The sequence below is a fragment of the Hippichthys cyanospilos genome, chromosome 12 (assembly GCF_059441005.1).
Source record: "Hippichthys cyanospilos isolate Australia breed blue-spotted pipefish chromosome 12, RoL_Hcya_1.0, whole genome shotgun sequence".
Taxonomy (NCBI): domain Eukaryota; kingdom Metazoa; phylum Chordata; class Actinopteri; order Syngnathiformes; family Syngnathidae; genus Hippichthys; species Hippichthys cyanospilos.
In genome coordinates this window covers 7512590-7533457 of record NC_142380.1, presented here as the reverse complement: position 1 = coordinate 7533457, position 20868 = coordinate 7512590, and the positions used below count along the sequence as shown (strand labels likewise).

General features: G+C 37.1%; 1 protein-coding gene across 2 annotated transcripts in view; it reads right to left on the bottom strand.

Moving 5' to 3' along the window:
* Positions 1 to 836: 836 nt before the first annotated feature.
* b4galt2 (beta-1,4-galactosyltransferase 2) overlaps positions 837 to 20868 on the bottom strand; it is a 70234-nt gene continuing 50202 nt past the window's right edge. For both annotated transcript variants that reach the window (XM_088429874.1, XM_088429875.1), the window contains 4 exons: positions 14686 to 14873; positions 14491 to 14613; positions 11386 to 11490; positions 837 to 5957 (listed from right to left, as the gene is read on the bottom strand). In XM_088429874.1, coding sequence (XP_088286000.1) covers positions 5807 to 5957; positions 11386 to 11490; positions 14491 to 14613; positions 14686 to 14873 — 567 coding nt within the window. In that variant the 3' untranslated portion in view covers positions 837 to 5806. The remainder of the gene's footprint in view (positions 5958 to 11385; positions 11491 to 14490; positions 14614 to 14685; positions 14874 to 20868) is intronic.

Sequence of the window (20868 nt, the reverse complement as noted above, 5' to 3'; positions counted from 1 at the left end):
AATGACTATAAATTATTCAAATATTGAAAGGATGAAAATGTGGAATATTCAAAATTATACAAAAATTAAAAGATGAAAAGGTAAATAATATGCAAAAATAATTCTAGATCAACTTATTAATGTAAATAAAAATAGAAATTATTAATACAAAATTATAAGTTAAATTATGTCAGTAAATAATTATTTCTTGTAAAAATAAAATAAATTTTAATTAAAAAATGACAAGTGTCAAAATGTTAAAAAAATATGAACAAAAATAAATGTCAGTATAACAAATTATACATTGTGTATACTTTATGCAGAAGAAAAACTCAAAATAATTAGAAAATGCATGAAAAAAACATTTTAATAAAATCAAAACATTCACAGCAAAATGTAATTTTTAAAATAATTTGAATGACTAGAAAGTAAAAAATATTAAAATTAAGCAAATTACAAATATGAATGCATAAAAATAAATGTCAATATAAAACAAAATATACATCATGCATACTATTATCGTATTTGTTTTCAATTGTATATATATATATATATATATATATATATATATATATATATGCAGAAAATCTGGTAAAATAATTATAAAAAGGTGCAGGAAAAAAAATCACGTAAATAGCTTTTAAGTCAAACCACTCAGCAAAACATCTGATATGTTTTACAATTACAGCATTAATAAAGCTCAATAAAGATGACGTAATAAAAATGATAAAAGTGAAATAAACGTAATTCTCTGCATCATTATGATAGCATGAAATTGTCTATAGGTGACTGTAAATGACAAATATGAATGTTAATATAAGAAATAACAACATAAATAAATGACAGAATCATCAATCTTCAACCAGAAGTTTTATTGATCATATAGAAAAATTAGTTTTGATATGACATAATGCATACTACAGTAGAAGATAACAGTTTGAACATTCAACGTACAAAACAAAGAAAACCAAAAACAGCGTTTTGGATTTACAGTTGATCTATTTGTAGGGAAATCTCCAAAACGCCTGGACCAAAAGTGCGTCCGCCCTGCCGCCGGGAAGGAAAGCACGCTTTGGCGCCTGAGGTGTGCCTGAGCGCTAGCACGACTTCCTTTCAAACATGGGAGCACTCGTGAGTCCATTAGCAAAGGAAATGACTGCAATCGGCCAAAGCCGCCGCCGCCGTGTCAATGTCAATATCCAATCAGCTGCGACTCAGCTCATGCAGAAAGTGTGTGTCTCCCGGTAACAATTTGGAAAGGTTTCGTACAAAAAAAAAAAAATGCAGCAATTGGTAAACATTAGTTTTGGCATGGCTATGGAAAAAATATATATACCCAAAATTCTAATGAGTGGTAAAAAGTAATGCTACTTTCACATTGGTATATGCGCTTGTACTTAAAAGGGGTCCACCCATTTTTATTTTTTTTAAAGTAATATCTTCGATGAGTCGCCACAAATCTAAACACGCCATGATGGTTAATATTTCTCTGTGAAATTTGCAAAAAGCAGAAAAATGCCCCTATCTCAGTGGGGCGGCAATTGTGCCATTTCCCGTCAACTGAAAATGAAATCGCAGTTGCTCAGGGTTCAGATAACGACCAATCACAGCTCAGTTTGCCAATGTTACGCGACCGATCACGGACAAACGGTGTAACCCGAGCAACTGTGATGTCATTTTCAGGGGACAGCTAATAGCAAAATGGTCGCCCCCCCCCGAGATGGATAAAAACAGGTGGATTTTGCTGTTTCATTCATATTCCAAAAATGAAATATTAATTATTATACTGTGTTTGGACTTGTCGAGAGAGCATATTGGGTTAAAAAAATTGTTTTTGACTTATAACAGTCTTTTTCAAATAGCAGGAGAACATATATGGAAATTGGCTTTGCTTTTGCGCTGTGTAATGTAATTACACATCGACGGCACCAGGTGGTGCAGTTGTACAAGCGTCTTTTCGATCGCCGCCAACAATTTTTTTTCTAAATCAAATTCACCAATAATATGATTTAGAAAAAAAAAATCGGAACAATATTTTATACCCTTTTATGCAGGTTAAAATATTTAACCCTTTACTGGGCACAGCGGCCGCTTTGGGCCGACAGTCTAAACAAACAAAAACGGCCTTTATTAGGCACACGTTTTTCTATTTTTAAATCTCAAACAGGCAAAAATTTTAAAGATTTTTTTGAACATTTATGGGTACGTTAGAATTTAAGCAATGGCTGTTACGGACGCTTTCGGCCATGTTTACACTGTCGACCCAAAGCGACTGTGCCCAATAATGGGTTGAGCTATTGGTGTTAATGTTCCAGATCAATTTACATTTATTATCATGTATTTATTTAATTTTTCTTTCAGCATCAAATGCTTCAGTTGGTCAAAGATACTTCTAGTTTGAATCAGGATTGATTTAGTTTTTATTTGAGGCACTTTGATGCACTAAGATATTTTTCAGATTCAGATTAAGCTGTAACCTATATAAACCCCGTAAAAGTAAGCATTTGCTGAAAGCTGATTTTTTTTTTTCTTGTTAAATCATTGCATGCCAGGGATGTATTTTCACATTAAAATTGAGTCTGGACATTAAATCCCAGATATTTAAGTATTAAATTGATACTTAAGTGCATTAAGGACATCACTTTCCAGATAGTATTAAATTGATATTGAGGTATCTGGGATTGAATGTCCGGACTCTTAAAAAACGTGAAAATACGTTCCTGGTATTGAATGAGTTAATGCAGAGCAAAATGTTTTTTCTTTCTTTCTTTTTTTTTGGGGGGGTTACAAACTAATAATTGAGCACTGCCCTATAACAGGTTTGGTGTCAATTGTCAAATAGCCCCCCCATGTGTGTACAAACATATTAATAAACATTAAATGCGTCTTTGGAATTGAATGTGTGAATATTGGCTTAAGGGAGGCTCATCCGCATTTTGCAAAAATAAATTTTGAAGGTTAAAAAAAAATGTATTTATCAATGCTTTGCTAATGGGTGATTTTCACGATTAGCAGGCCCCTGGCCCCTGTACTAAGAACTGAACTTTGGTTAACATAGCATTCATGTTAACTAAATGCACCCCTTGCATATACGGATGACTTGTTTTTATTCTAATTTTTTAAAATGATGATCAAAGCGGTCGTCCCGAGCTAACATAGGGCGGCTGTAACTGCACACAACAAGCTATGGCGGCGTCGATAAAAGCAAGCATTTCATGACTCGATAACATTTTTATCCAGCCTCGTAAGCCGAATTGGAATCTGATCCAGAGGCGGCTGATTGGCCGCTTTTGGTTGCGCTCAACCTGCCTGCTGCGCAGTGTGATTTGCAATGGGGGCAAAGGTCAATGGGACTGTGCAAAGGCAATCAAAGGTGATCAAATGCAAAAACAGAAATGTTTTGTAAAGAGAAAGGAAGACAGTGTCAACAATGCGGGCGTGCGTGCGTGCGCTCGAGGACTCATTTCACCTTGAAAAGAGAAAAACATTAAAAAACAACAACCTTGAGGTGAAGATAAGCGTACTGAACAGACGGGGACGTTTTTTTCACCCCCTCAAGACTCAAAATGGAAGCTAAAGAGAAATAAAAATATTTTGGTTTACAGTTCATTATTAAAAACGTCAATTAACTCGTTCAATACCAAAGATGAATTTAAGTTTTTTGTTTTTTTAAATAGTCAGTACTATTCAATCCCAAGTACTTATTCATTTTTTTCAAATTTATTTTCATCATAAGCTAAAGGAGTGTCTGAAATGTACTAAATTAATCAAGCACTGAAGCAACTGAATTACTTTAGGTAGGTAAATACAAAAGTAATCAGTTACTTGTGGTACTGAAGCACCTTCTCTTATCAATTACTTTAAAATATTATAATATATTATTATATTATATATTATAATATAATATATTAATATATATATATATATATATATATATATATATATAATATAATATATTATAATATAATAAATTATTTCAATTAGGTTGTAATCAAATGTTTTAGTATTTTACTATCCCAAGTACTAAAAGTAATAAATTACTGAAGCTATACCTCATGTAATTAGTTACTTTTGTACTTCATTATTTGAAGTTATTAGTTTTTAAAGTACTTTATTAATTCAAGTATTTCATCACCTAAAATTACCGATTACTTTAGCACTCAATTACCTAGAATAATTCATTGCTTTAGTATTTAAATATCTGAAGTAATTGATACTTCATTAAATATATTAAATACAGTAATCAATATGTGTTATCATTTACTAAAATACTGAATTGATTACATTAGAACTTAAATGCCTAAGTAGTAATTAAATATCTAAAGTAATCAATGACTTCAGTATTTAATCATCAATTTAATCAATGAATTGAGTAATTGGTCACTTAATTCACAAGCAGCTATTTTTAGTCCCTTCTTTGTGTAAAAGTGTAAAAGAAAAAGCTGGGATTGAATCTCGGGACGTTAAAAAAAAAAAACGTACAAATGTGTCTTTGGGATTGAATGAGTTAATAAATAGAAAAGAACTTCTGAAGGCATCAGCTCGGTGTATATATGTACCGTGAATATATGTAGGCGTCAACAGTATGATAGTGTCAATACAAAACGTAAAGGAAGATTAAAAAGACTCGGATATGCATAAAGTGAAAAATGATGACAAGCTACTAGTACCATTGTGATAGTAGTTTCAAAACAAAAGTTTTAAAAACTGATAAGGCTCGCTGTTTCTGAAATCCCGCGATATGATAAGCATGCAAAATGGATTGGACTAAAAGGATACCCCCACTTTTAAAAACCTTTCCATCAGCAGTCAATTTATTATGTTCCTCGTCCCCGCACTACTAGCGTAAATACTGCTATCCCCCTGAGAGCCGAACGACCCATTTGTGTCCACTGTTGTGTCCGTTTTGTCTCAGCAAGACGACAAAGTGACATGAAATATTGGAAAGGCCAGGTGGTCCTCTCCTGAGGACATGGGGACTCAGTCGGGTAACTTGAAAAAGTCAAACGATAAGGAAAACCAACGTCTACTAGAGTGGACACAAATGAATGGGCTTGATTTCAGAGGGATATTATGTAAACTGCATGAAGTCAATATGGCCAAATAAATGGGAAATGAATTGAAATCAAATCAAAAGGCGTGAAAATAAAACTTTGAAGGAAGATGGGAAAGCATTATGACCCTGTTGTGTCTCAAATCACATCAAATCAGTTCATCTTTCTAACAATACAAGCTTGTTAGCCTTATCTATAAGAATGACCATCTCAAACTGGATGACGTTTTCGCTTGTCCCACAGCGCCAACATATTTTCAGTGTCTATATTTCAAAACAAAGAAAAAAAAAAACTATTATGTCCCAGCGTAGTCCCATTGCGGGAGATGCAGGCACGATACATTCATTCGTTGATGCCAGAGGCCTCGATTTCAAAGTTGTTGTTTTTTTTTTGACTCGCGCGAGATAATGTACATATGTGAGCCAGATACACGCCCATCGTAAAAAGTGGCGCCCGTGATCTTCGCGATGAGCCACTAGCCATCCTGCGGGTGTCCTCATAAAACAATACGGTCATGTGCTACAGCCACATTGTGGTCTTCCCATCATTCACCGCAATGCGTTTTTCCATTTTGGGACATCCCGATTCCGCGTCGTCCATTTCAGTCCATCAAACTCCTGCTTCACGCCATTCATCACATTTTCCAAACTTGCTTAGAAGACCAAGTCAAAGTGTTTGAAAAGAAAAAAAAAAAAAAAAACCAAAAAGGTTCCTCGCCTTGATGTGCTTGTGACTTCCTGTTGGACAATTCTTGCCATCAAGCTAGCCGCTATCTATCCCTTGAAAGGCCGAGGTGGCGGTTTTCCGATCTCCACCGAAACATTAGTGTACAGAGGGTACCTTTTGATCTGCAACACTCGGTAGGTGAGAGAGCTGATGCCGTCCTTCTTCATGGTGTTCTTGGTGTTCTGGATTTTATTGAACCTTGACAAACAGAAGAAGATCGCATCAGATTTTTTATTTATTTTTTTTTGTACAAGGCGAGACTGACATAAAATGGACGTGAAACCCTGCCTTGACTTTTATGAGATTAAGGTTTGTTTGATAACATTCACAGTTGTGCTTTGAGATACAAGTGACCCGACTTGTGAGTTTTTCCAAGATATTGCTCGTCAAGGATGCCGATACCCGATATTTGGAGCTGATATTTATTTGCAATAAAAAGGACAATACCGGCATCAAAACAAGAAAACATACAAAGTATGACTTCATTCTTGAATTATGTTTATTTGTTTGTTATGCAATGACCATCAATAATTTCCCTGGGTCACTTTGACCCGGAGGTATGCGCATTTATACAAAAGTGTCCAAAACTCAGTTTTTTTAATTGGAAACTCACTCACAAAGTAATAAAGGCAATAGTAAATTTATATCCATGTGTTAAGTTTGTTTCTTTGGAATAGTGGTAATAGCCTGGGTCAATTTGACCCGGGGTTATATGTGTTGATACAAAAATGTCCAAAACCTTTTCTTTTTTTTTAATTAGAAACCATCCCACAAAGTAACAAAGGCAATAGTTAATTTATACCTGTGTGTTACCTTTGTTAGTAGTAATAATAGTATTAATAATAATATTAAGTATATATATTTTTTGTATGATAACAAAAAACTATGTAATGAGCTTTCCACTAACGTATTCCGACTGTTTTATTTCAAATTTCCACTAACTTTTATTTACCACCATCTTGCTATTATCATTTTTCTTCTTATCTGGAATTCACAAAAAATAAAAAAAGAAGACAATTAAACCCCCATTTTTTTTTTCACGGCGTTATCAGGATTATACGTGAAGGAGCAAACTGATTCTTGACAGCAGGGAAGACGCGGAAATCGGCAATCTTTTCCTTGAACAGCAAGACACGGTGAGATAAAAATAGAATTATGAGAGAGGATTGACACTTCCATCTCAACGGGATTGGGGGGTGGGGGGGGGGGGGGGGGGGGGATGCTTTCCAGCCAAACGAGGCCCGCATGACAGAGAAGAAAAATGAAGGCTGGATGAAGTCGAAGATAAAATTATATTGGGGGAGGGGGGGGACTGACAGATGGATGGAGGAAGGTATGCTGATATTAAAAAATAATGAAATCTTCCGACAAGTCCGTCATTGAGCACATAGATTAAAAGCCATAGACTAATCCCTGCGTATATATAGAGAATATTACATGACCTCAATTTGCATGCCGCCAACCAAATCTGCGGCCTATTTGAATTTGTCAGACGAGTCATTAAGCACATCAGAATGTTTGATTGACACTGTCAGAGCGGGATATTTTGCACATTCGTTTATGAGTCTGCTAGCAATGCTTTAAAAGTACACTTGAACTCATTCAATGCCAGATATATTTATATCTTTTTTTTTTTTTTTAAATGAGTCCAGATATTCAATCCCAAGTTTTTTTTTCTTCTATTTTAGACTAAGTTGTAACCCGTATAAACACTGTAAAAAAATAATGAACTGTTGTTGAAAGTAGATTTATATTGTTATTTTTGTTATGTTTATGCTAAAAAGAAATAATTCAATAATTTGTTTATCATCAACGCGTGGATTGGGGGGGGCGAAGAGTTTTCTCTTTAGGGGGGGACTCTGCAAAATATAATTGAGAAACACTGGGCTAAAGGAAGGTCTAAAATGGATACTAAATGAATTAAGCAAATAAGTATGAAATTACTATTGTACTCAAGTAACTAACTACAGTAGAACTAGTAGTTGTAGTAACTAGAGTAACTAGATTACATTAAATTCTTAATTACGTTTAAAATTAATGTATTAATTTAGGTAATCAAGGAGTAAGGTAACATTACTTTATGCACTTCAAGCTAAAGCAATTGAATACTTGAGTACATTAGTTCCTCAAGTAACCGATTAATTTTAGTACTTCAGGACTAATGCTGAAATAAATCCAGTACTGTAATACATAAAGTAATAACTTTAATAATTGGATTATTACAACAGAACTTAATTACTTAAAGTAATAGATTAGTGTGGTACTTCATTTAGTACCAGACATTTTAGATCCTCCTTTAGCCAAAGAATAAAAAAAAAAACATGTAAAAAATAGAAATATGTAGTTGGTATTGTATGTCTGGATTTATAAAAAAAAAAAAAAAAAAAACGTAAAAATACATTTTAGGGATTGAATGAGTTAATAATGTCTACTCATTAGCTTGATGCATGCTAACTGTGCTAATAGCTCTCAGCCGTGTTGCAACTCAATCGCGCTAAATGACTCAACGGGAGGAAGTGGGGGGAAAAAAAGGACATTTTAAAATCCATACATAAACGCACCGAGGTTGATAACATGTAAGTGGAATATTGCGCATGCCTGTGAGTCATTTATATGGATAGTGGTGTGTGTACGGGTGATGAATATGCGTCGTCCCTCGCCAGTGCTGGCCCAACATCTCATCATTATGCCTCGCCATGGCCCACGGACTCCTCCAATGGACTCTTGTGAGTGACTGCATGTGTGTGTGCGCGCGCAAGATACTACACACTCATTGAACAGTCAGAGCGACTCGTCCCTGTACAAACATAAGCGCAGCAAGCCTGGATAAACTCATTAATGTGGCCGGAAACTAACACTGCTGCCTTTATTTTCCCAATGGACGCACACAACTGTGTGTGTGTGTGTGTGTGTGTGTGTCTATCAACAGTGGTCAGAGGTTTACATTCCCAATGTATGTATATCTTCAGTATGTAAGGAAACTTATGAGCACGACTGTACATAAACATAAAAATCTAAATGTATGATGTAATTGCACACAATTCCCTTTAGGTTGATATACAGTATAATGCATGGAATCTACACACCTCAATGGCCGGTATCCGCCATGTTTTCTGTTTTTCTCACCTCAACTCACCTGATTCAAATGAATAGCTTGTTCGCAAGCTATGTAGGCGACTGAAAATAATCCTAATCATTTGAATCAAATGCGTTTGAGAGAGAACGTTCAAAAACATGCAGGATACCAGCCCTCAAGGACTGGAGTTTGTCACCTGTGGTTTAGGGCTATAAAATCTCATCATCAATTTGTAAACACTTTATTAATTTTAATTATTTTACAATGTTAACATTTTAAATTTGACAGCCCTAATATATATATATATCTCATATAAACACACACACATGCATTTCAGTATTTTCGATTTTAGAGGGCCATACGACAGGAGCCTCATTCCCAGCACTCCAGAGACGTATGCATCATTTATTTTGTCCCATATCCAGTTCCATAACACTTTATATTATTCATGCATGTTTTTTCTTAATCGTATCTAATAATAATACCCAACGTGCGCGTGGCTTGCTTGAGAGACCGAAACTTCTGAAAATACAACCGTAAAACGGGCGCACTAGCGTCAAAACTAAGCGCTAAATTTTAACGCCTGAGTACGTTAAAACCGTCCTGAGACGGACAAGTCTTGTTTCTATAAGTGGTGTCGTGTGTTTCAGAAGTGTCGGTCCGGAAGCTGAATGATTCATGTGGCGAGACGTCAATGTGCGGTCAGGACGTATTAAATAAATAAAGCGTGAGTTAGATTGTTTGGCCGCTTACAGGTTCACCAAATATACAGCGCATTATATACTCTGTTTATAATGAAACCGACATAATTATCTTTTTGTATTTTAGATTGAATAGCATAGCTCACAATATATGGGACTTAACTTGACGGCTGATGTGCAATTGTAATCAAATAAACGTCTTTATAATGTGGTCTTGATGCTCACTGTCCTCTTATGAAGGCAAGCGTAAGCGAAAAGCAATGTTTTGAATGAAATAAAACAAAGGCGGCGTTACGATGAAAAGGCAGTGAAGGGCCGCGGCTTGGGGTTGCACTTTTACAGACAAACATAAAACCTCCTCCTGTATAAATGACTTATTTGCCAGCGTGATGAATGAGGCCCAATATGGCGGGATGAGCCCTGGGAGGAACATTAATCAAAAAGAATATAGTGCCTCACATTAAGCCGTTTAAACGAGGATTAGCACTGTTTATTCGCTCTAAAGTTTCCCCGCCCAACCCAAATGACTAAAACACCACACCTGTGACCATACGGTTGCAGGCCAGACTTAACCAATGACTACGTCACACAGTTTGACAATCATCGCACAAAATATTTTGCAAAAAAATGGTTTTCTTATAACATACTTCAGTGGTTTTTCATGTTCCATTTCATTTGCTTTTAATTCAAAAAGAAAAATCATCCTCTTCCTGTCAAACCTTTAAAAAGCATTAAATTACAGTTGCTGATAACTGCAGAATCCCTGTTAAAATCTCACATACCCTTCACGTACCCCCATTTGAGAAACACTGTATGTCTAACAACTAGTGCAGGTGAATAATAATGTGGGTATGATATGCGTCTGATTCGGATATGTAAACTTATGTGTATAAAAAGCAATAAATATTGCCCCCAAGTCAAATAATATTTACAACTGTAGCATATGCACAGAAACACTTTAACTTCACTTCAACAATGTAAAATGTTTTCAATTGCCACAAAAAAAAAAATTGATGGATTGATTGATGAACTTTCCATCAATCAACTTCAATTCATGCATTGACGTTCATGGTAAATCCATTGGAGGCATATATTTCACATTTAACTCAAAGTGTACAACAGGGGTGATGTATTGTCTTTGTTAGTGAAAGCTAAACGAACGCCTTCATGGATGAGATCACGTCGCGCTACACCAAAACAAGGCAAATGAGATGTCAGACATCCAGCGGCGACATCTTGAAAACAATCTGCGACCTGAATGAGATGACGTCCGCAACAAGCAGGTGCGCATCGCATGTCATCCATCATACTTTTAAGTGCGGGCGTCGTGCGTAATTGCCTGCCCGAAAAACAGGCGGCTGCAAACGGGAGCGCTTCGCCCGCTCGCCTTCCAGCAAATCAATAAAGTGGCGGCCGCCAGACGCCATTGTGCTCCGCGCTCGATTCTCGTCCCGCCTCCACCGGGCACAAAGACGTTGCCACCAACAGGGACGTTATGGATTTAGAGGGCCATGCATTATTCATACGTAGCATAGCAAGGGGCGCAAGATAGTGGTTATTTCAATTGGAACTTCAAGTAGTCTTTTTTTTTTTTTTTTTTTTTAGCTATTTCTCAGAAATGAATATAAACCTTATAAAAAATGCAAACGTTACACTTTGCAATACAAATATATATATATATATATATATATATATATATATATATATATATATATATATATATATATATATATATATATATATATATATATACACACACACACACATATATATATATATATAAACACACACACAATATACTATTTGCGCCCACTTATTTCTATATCTATCACAGAGAGTAACACGGTACCTTTGCGGGTTGGGCTCATTGTGTTTGTCTCTCTCGTGTTTAATCATTCTGTAGCGGCCGATGCGCACGTCGGGTCTGGACACCTTCATGCCGTTGAGCGTGATCCTGCAACACACAAGCATCAGATGTAATAAGAAGCCCAAGGAATTGGATTGTGCCTTCTGCAGTTCTCCACTCTATTGCTTTCATGCAATTAACGGGCCGGACCGATCCAATCCCATCTACCGGCGCAGACTGAATTTGGAACGATTATCGGAGACGTCGAGAAAGCGGTTTGAGCGTGCGGCTACGTGCTGGATGCTCTAATCTCAATCGGACAATTAAAAGACTATCAAATGGACAGATGACTCTTATTTGTGCAAGATAACAGCCTTGCTTTGCTTAAAGTCATTTTGCTGCCAAAATGTGGAGTGACCTGAACGAAATTGCCTTTCTAGCCACTTCAATTACCCGCACTTGAATTAATCGCGCTTTTCTTTTCCTGCTTATTCTGTATCACAATTTGCATCTTTTGTGTTTGAGCCTCTCAAGGAATGAACTAATCAGCCCATATTTGGCAAGAAACGCAAAACATTGCAAGAGCTGCAGGAATTTCAAGTACTCGCTGTTCAGCACATGTCACATCAATCGCCCGTAATGTAATCGAAAAAAAAGATCGTTCACTGATTCCGATACCAAAGTACCGATAACACCTGTATCTTGTATACACACAAAAAAAGAGATAATTTTCCAGATTGCCCAATGTAACTCAATATATCAATTTCTCTTAAAACTATAAGAAATTGAAGTAAATTAATATATTAATAGCTATTTTGTAGTTCCCTTTCATAAAACACCCCCAAGTAGGCGGTCGAAAATGGTATCAGCTGACGAGTACTGATACCATGAAATAAGACCGGTATCAGGCATACACACATCTCCCATTCGTAGCTTTAAATGTAACATTAACATTCATAGCTCGCGCACAAAAAATACATATTCGTGATGTTAGATAATTACTATTATTATAAATCACAATGGCTTGTCCATAACTTGCTTAATGCCACAATTAAGTAATTAGTAACGATCGTAAAAAATTCTTGTAAACCACTCATCCACTCCAGCATCATGCCACTTGTGCAAAACCTTGCTTTTGATAATGTAGCAAATTTCCCAAATTGTTTCAATTTGAAATCTCCTAAAACATTGGAAAAAGAAAAGTAGAGGCCAGGAAAAGCCTACTGGAACATCTGAACTTTATTTGTGGTTGGTGAACGGAACTAAAAATGGTAACGTCCGTTTGAGACTGTTTAATTCTGAGCACATCTCCAGCTGAAACAGGGTGTGCACACTTGTGCAAGCACATCATCCCTTTTATTTTTGTTGCGTTGGAGACATTATTGGTTAAGTAAAAAAGAAGTCAACCTTGCGTGCGCCACAAGAGTGACATTTGGAGGCAATCAAGGCAGCAGATGTTAGATACCATGGTCGGCGCCAGAGGGGTGAACCCGATCCGTGTGTACAAAAACACAGCGGATTTGATATTAAAAGTGTCTGAATGCAGCAGCTTGTCCAAAATGAGCTTTGAAGGACATATTCCTTACGACTGCTCTTAGGAAGGCTTTTAAAGCAGCCAGCCAGCCATGACAAGGCGAGGGGAGGCTGTGTGTGTGTGTGTGTGTGTGTGTGTGTGTGTGTGTTTTCCTCTGTGTGCGAGCGTGTTAATGCGAGGCCACCCGTAACCTTCACACACGGCAGCTTAAAGCAAGTTAGATTTATTGCCTTTTTAATGTCGCTCCAAATGCAAATGACAAACTTAGCCAGAATCTGAAAGCTTTACATGGAGGGGGAAAAAAAAAAAAAAAAAAAAAAAAAACGGGACAAGGAGACGTGAAAGTGACGAGCACATCCTGTGGTTTTTTTTTTTTTTTTTTCTGTCGCTGGCCCTGTCGCCGAGGGTGTTAAACAGTGATAAAAGGCACAGTTACGCCCATGATGTGCCGTCGCGCTGAGTTTACTCGACAAATTGAGCCTGTCCGGCGGACACTCAAATCACTTGAAATGGACCCAAGGTTGAGCTTTGCGATGGCTACCAACGTAGGAACATTCCCGGGACGAAACTGAAAAATAGGAGTGCTACATTGGATTGCAATAACGGCAATAGCATCTTCTTTTCATTGTCATGCTACTTAAAGGGACAGTGTGTAAGATTTAGACCGGCCTTGGACACATCGTTTTGTGTTAGCATCTTTGCTAACGTTATGAGTCAGAGTTTTGTAGAATGATCGCTGTTCAGTTGACTATGGTTAATTAGTTTCATGAGAGTTTCGTAAAATTAGCACCTGCATGAATGTTCTATAATATTGCTGGACCAGCCAAGACACATCTTTTGTGTTGGAATAGTGCTGCCCTGACATACGAGTCACCCAACTTACAATTTTTTCTGAACACAAGCCCTTCATTTAGATGATTGTTTTTGTTTGTTTTGTTAGCAAAATACGGCATATGAGCATTGCAGCAGTGGCTCATCTGCTAGTCTAATGCCAAAAACAATTCAATACACAAATCGGACTTACAATTGAATGTAAATGTTGTAAAATTATTACCCTACACCAGTGATTCTCAAATTGGGGTAAGTGAGATTTTAACAGGGTTTTTGCACTGACAGAAACAGTACATTTTCAAATTAAGAGTAAAATAAGTGAAGCATGAAGCAAGATATTGCTAAACTGCATTTTGTTTAAATATCTCATGCTTTCATTTTGTTGTTATTTTAATGTGCATTGTCATTAGAAACAAATTACTTTATGGGCAATTGAGCAAGAAATAAAACAGATGACATTAACGCAATCTATCTTCTAGAGTTGCGGAATAAAATACGCCAAGAGATACTACTACAAATGTTGTTGCAAAGTTGAAAAATTTATACAATAAGCTGAAAATAAGACAGGGGTTACATCTTTGAAAAACGATTGAGAACTGCTGCTTCAAGTAATAGATATGTGAGCAACAAAAGTTACAGTATTCACAGGCATATATTTTAATATACTTATTACCCGCAAAACAAATCAACATTACTGTTTTAGCATAGCTAGTCGAAGCATCGTTTAACCACATGAAGCTCACCTGTTGTAGATGTCGTCATCCTCGCCTCCCCAGCCCCAGTACTCGTTGGGGAAGCCGTTGATCTTCAAGAACTGTTTTTTACTGAGGCCCGACACCCCCCCAAAGTAGCCCGCGTAGGGCAGCCTGTGACATACCACACAAAGTCGTGAGCAAGAACCCGAATCATTTCACACCTAAAAGGAAGCGCGTTTTCACCTGAAGCCAAACTTGTCCATGGCGATTGCGAAGTGTCGAGGCTGCTCGTAACAGTGGTACAGGTTGCGGTCATCCATGGGGATCAGGTCCACGTCGCTGAATATGAAGCAGTTGTAGTCACCGTCCTTCAGCGCCTCGGCATAGCCAACGTTCAGCAGCTTGGCGCGGTTGAACGTGTCCTCACCCAACTGCAAAAGAACGGAAATGCATACCATTACGTTCATGCTCATTCTTCATATTTCACCCCTTTGATTGTGTAACTTTATGCTACAAAATTGCCACTTTGATAAACAGCTATATTAAACCTAGGTTGGAGTGCCCCAAGGCTCAATTCTTGGTCCTTTACTTTTTTCATTCTGTCTATTATCACTCGTGTGCATCCTACGTAAAGTCAATACGGGATTTTTTTTTCTTCTTTTAGCCTTCTTGAGGCTAAACAAAGTAAAATCCACCTGTTTTGCTCATTTTGTCACTGGCTGCTGCCTAACAGTCAGACCAATAGCAAGTCACATTTTTTCTGAGTTTGGTCATGTGAAATTCACAAGCTGAGCCTTGATTGGTTGTTACTGAGCCCGAACAAGGGCAATGAGATTTTAAGTTCTCAGCAAGTGGCAAAATGACCACCCACCGACATGGCTAAAAACAGGTAGATTTTGCAGCTTAATTCATTTTCCACAGACACAATTAGGAATGTCAAAGATGAATTACGATATTTTAATTAGTCATAGTGTAAACGATATGGTACTTTATCACGTTGATGTAATTTTTCATCTGTAAATTGATTAAATATGTTTTTACGCATCGAGCTAAATACTCTTGAGTTGGCGAAGTTTGCAAAACAAAGGTAAATCACACCCTGAAGTAGACACCGATTAGCATTTAATGGGTTTGGTATAACGTGATAGGCTGCTGTTGTTGGTGGGAGGGCAGAAGGAAGACGAGAAACAGGACGATCATGTGAGATTTATCAGTCTGTTTAAAGTATATACTTTATTTAAAAAATGGCACCTTTGATCATTTTTTGTAAGACGGGGCTTGCTTGGAACACAAGTAGCTCAGGTTTAGTTTACCTCATCAATGCAAAGCACCCACATCTAACAATAGCGACAAAGTCACCAATGTAGTAAACTATTGCAAAGCCTTTTGCCAAACTAAACTTAGGAAAAGAGCTCATGTTTGAGTCTCCGATGGACAGGGTTTTATTTCAATGCAAATTTTGTCTTATTTGTCAAAAGAAAACAGCATAATTCCTCCTGATGATTGAAACTGAAATCTCAAATACAGCAGAAGCTTAATGCCCGAGCTAACTATTTTCTCCAAGTGACGCAACCCCTGTCAGAGTTACGCAGCTATTTGCTTCACAGCAACATGCTCCTTCACGGGCCTCCGCACAGCTATGGAGACAGATGATGTTGATTTATCTGTATGATTAGTCTGTATGATCAGTTTAATTAGCAAGCGGGTTAATCAGTATATAATCCACACAGCTGGAGGATTTACCGTGTCGCCGGTGTTATTAACGCCCGGGTGTGCCTAATCAATCTGCATCTGCTCTGACATGTTATGCGTCTAGTAAATAACAGATCTGTGTTTCCGTGCGGCAAAGTTACGATGACCCGCTGTCACCGAGTTGTGCCAAGCAATTAAGGTGAATGGTACAGGTTGAGCATGGCTGCGCGGTCGTATATAGCACGCCGCTGCTCTGTATTTATTATCACCCAGCGGATGTATGTATTGACCTCTGCTAAGCTGCTGCGCTCGATTATGTTTTACACGCTCAGCACAACGCGGGTGTGCGCGTTTGTGTGTAGTTCCATGTGTGGGTACGATGCGTGCGGAGCCATAAAAGCTAAATCGCAATATTATATTTTATTACGATTGAAATGAGAACGAGCCATTTTAATTCTCATGTCCTCAGTCCTCTCAATGACAGCCGATGCTTGAGGCTAATGTCAGATACAGTGGGTTAATTAGTAAGCTCGTGGAATTATTACAGTATATACTTGCAGTTATGGTATAAAGCTACAACCCCACGGCTATATTACCATAATATTATAGGCAACATTTTTTAAAACTTTGTGAATACACATTATGTGATCGCTAAATCCAAGTCATACTATGCTACTTTACTTCATAGTAGCTGTATTATAGCTACTAGTCACATGCTAAAAAGTTAAGCTACATACAGTAACTATATGATACATTTAAAAATGCAGTTAATAGATGACTTGCTATACTCTACGACACAATATATTGCCATAGGTATACTGTTACATGCTACTAGCCACATGCTATAACGCTAAGTACCATAGCTACTGTATATGCTAAATTTGAACATGAAGTCAGTGGTCAAATAGCTATACTCTACTTTGCGACACACTATATTGCAACATGCAACAATGCTACATAGCTACACCACTATATTACAGTGCCACATGCTACAGAACCGTTTGCTACACAGTTATATTCTACTTTGACACATTACATTACTATATGCTACGCCATTACATCATATTGCCACACGCTACAGAACTATTTGCGCCACAGCTATGTTCTACGTCCTTAGAGAGCTACACAGCTATATTACATTGTCGTATGCTGCAAAACGATGTGCCACAGCTATATATATTCTACTTTGTGATGCACTATATCGCCATACATACGCCATGTGCTATTAGCCACACGCTACAATGCTATACAGCTATATTACATCAGCACATGTGGCGGAGCAAAATGCAATATAATGTAGCTATCTTCTGCTTTGCGATGCAGTGAATTGCCAATAACTAAATGCGACAAGCTACATGCTACACATTTAAGCTACATAGCTATATGTCACGTTAATTCACGCGCCAAACCTTTAAGTTACCAATAATCCTTCTGCGGTATATTGTCCAATCCTCTGATCTTTATATCAAAGGTATTACACATCCCGGAACTTGCATTCCCTAACTGAACCTTCTGCCACCAATTCGCCACCCAAAGTAAAACGTTTTAGTGCCACCGCTGGAATAGTCAGCAGGCATTTTAGCATCTGAACTAAATCTTAACCCTCTTTGCATCCTACTTTTTTAATGGTTCAAATATACAGTCTTGAATTAATTTAAGGACTTAAATCTATACTGTTTATAGACAGCAAGTTTTAAGACAACTAAGATTTAATATTGGTCATTAACAAAACATAGGCCAGCTATCCTAGTATTTCAAACTGTCACGTAAATATTTTATGCTAGCGGAATGTAGAATTGCACTCATTTATGCATGACTGACTGACAATACATTTGGGCATACGATACATATACAGCATACTGTATAGAAGAGTGTTAAAATGATACAAAAAAAAAAAAAAGCCAGTCCATGCTTTCATTTAAGCCCATCCGTCCCAGCATGGCTCGGGAAGCAGGAGGCTCATCAAAACTTGATTAAATACTGTAGCCAAGCGCCACCCCCCTTCACCCACACACACATATCACATTTAAAAGCGAGCAGTCTTCAATCCCTCTTGCCGCTCCCATGTTTCACACGGAGGAGCGTGGCAGCGTTGGCGCGAGGCCAAGAAAACTCATTGCTGTAATGACTTCCATTGCGCCGCACACAATGGTAAAAAACAAGCCAAAAGGCCAGCGGCCATTTACGGCCAATTCAATAAAAGCGTAGCAGGACCATAGCATAATTTGTCCTAAGTAAATAAGGATGGGATGACGGTCATCCGATATAAAGGAAAGCAAGCTTTCTTTTATTTTTCCAGAGCAAGAAGGTCTGTGTGGAAATAAAAGAAGTGGCGTTAATATCCACTCAAGTTGGATTTCATGGCAGTAAAATAAAACTGGTCACGGGTGTGAGCTATGCCACCATTTGCAAAAAAAAAAAAAAAATACAAGCAACTGAGTGCTTCACAAATTTTTACTCTGTGACAGGAGCATCCCTAGTAATTAAATGAAAACAATCAAAGAAAACTATTAAAAACAAAAACGATCCATTTCTGAGGGGAACACAATTTTAATTAAGAGTTGTCAAAATTAATCGCTGAGTAATTTCTGATCAAATATTTGAAAACCTTTTTAAAAAACAAGTAATCGTTTAGAACTTTTGTTTACCTTAAAATTGTCTTCTGACCTTCTGATTTTAAGCCTCTCAGTAGAAATTACCCTCGTTTTATTCTGTAGTCTTTCTTGAAAGCAGATTGATTATTTTTTGGTGGTTGAATAGTTTTGTCAATCTTAGAATATAAAATAAGACAAAATTCAAATCAAATGCATCTTTATAACTATATCTGTATAAAAGAAAATGGTTGCACAGATGAATAAATATTTCTCAGTGTTTAACTGTAATTGGGAAAAAAAACTGGCCTGTGATACAATCTAATGCAAAATTATTTTTTATTCGACTAATCGATGTAATATTCAATTGATTATAAAAATATTGGACAGTGACAAATTGACAAGCGTAGTTGTAATTGCACCATGAAGTAAAACAAACACAAGTATGTACCATATATCTTCCCAGGTGTTGATATATCCATAAAAATGTTTAATTTTCCATATATATGATGACTGTCCAAACGATTTATTCACAGCAGCCACTAGGGCTGTGCAATTAATAAAATTTTAATCGCGATCACGATATTGGCTGCCATGATTAATTCAGGTGATCCTCGGCTATATTAACTTTTGAAAAGCTGCCTACCTACACGTCAAATCAAGTACTTTGTTATCCTACCACCAGGGGGCATTGTTTTCCACATGTTTGCATGACAAAAGCTTCTGCTTTTCTCACCCTAATATATTATTTACCGGTGTGAAATGGCATTGAATTTCTCACTCGATTCCTAATATATAAAGTGCTAGCCGTCAATCAAGACCCATTTAGAAAAATCCGATTAATTATAATTTACTTTATTTTAGTTTTTTATTGTTATTTGTAAGTATCAAGTTTTGAGAACGTGTTTATACACTGCTTGTTTAAAAAAAAAGGTGAATAAATAAATAGACATTTGAACAAACATGATGAATAATCGTGATTAACAATTATGATTTCAATATTGACCAAAATAATCATGATTATTTTGGCCATAATCGTGCAGCCCTTGTAGCAACTGACAACCGCAGGTACCCCAAGACTGTATGTAATAAATACAAAAATAAAAAAATAAATGAGGAACTTTTTCTTTTTTTTTATTCCCAGTATAACTCCGGCGAAGAGGGATGAGAGTGTAAATCCCGCAGGAAGTGTGTCAGAAAGCGAGCGAACAAAAGAGTGACGGAAGGGACCGATGGGGGAGGACGTAAAGATGACGGGCGCTGACAAACGTCGCCGCAAAAACGACATGACAGGGAAGGTTGGCGCTGCCCTGCGGTGTTGGGGGGGGGGGGGGGGGGGGGGGGGGGCACGTGTCAGTCAAAAGAGAAACAGCCGACTCATGCGGAAAAAGACAAAGTGTAGATATAAACTAAGAGTGTAGACTGAGGGAACTGCCACCTGATATCAGATGCTCGAGAGGCATGAGGGGACAAGACACAAACAGACGCTCGCCATGGCTGCCGGCTTTCCACCTGCCGTGCACTAACAGTGCAATACATGTACGAAAAAAAATACATATTTTTAATATATTCATATTTTACTATATTTAATGAAAAATGTGATTTAAATCATTTAAATATGAATTTAATAATGCCATATTTAGAACATTTTTAATCTGAAAATGAATTATTTTGTCCAGTCCTTTGCTCTTTCCATCAAAGTACTGAAAGAAGGCATTAGGGAGCTGAAATTTCACCCAGATGGTGACGTGTTAAGTTTCAACATGGCACAAAATTTTGTTATAACACCACGAGGAGTGTGCCATCCCTTGGCTAAAATACCACCAGAATGATGTGGAAGAAAATGACACAAAAATTGTCAAACCCTGAACAAGGGTTGAAATTATCAATAGATTCAAAATACAAAATCAATATCTGAAAACGAAGGGTAAAAAATTGGTGAAAAAAACCCAAAATGAAGCATTAATATATTTCACTGGGCTTCAAAATGAGGACTTTTTGGGAAATATAAGGCATTGCTCCATTACTATTGCAATAAGAAAATCTGCGAGCCATTTCAAGCACTTTACAACAACGATCAAACATGTGGACCCACATTTTTGGAAGAATATGAATTTCACCAAAACGTGACTTATGAGCAGAT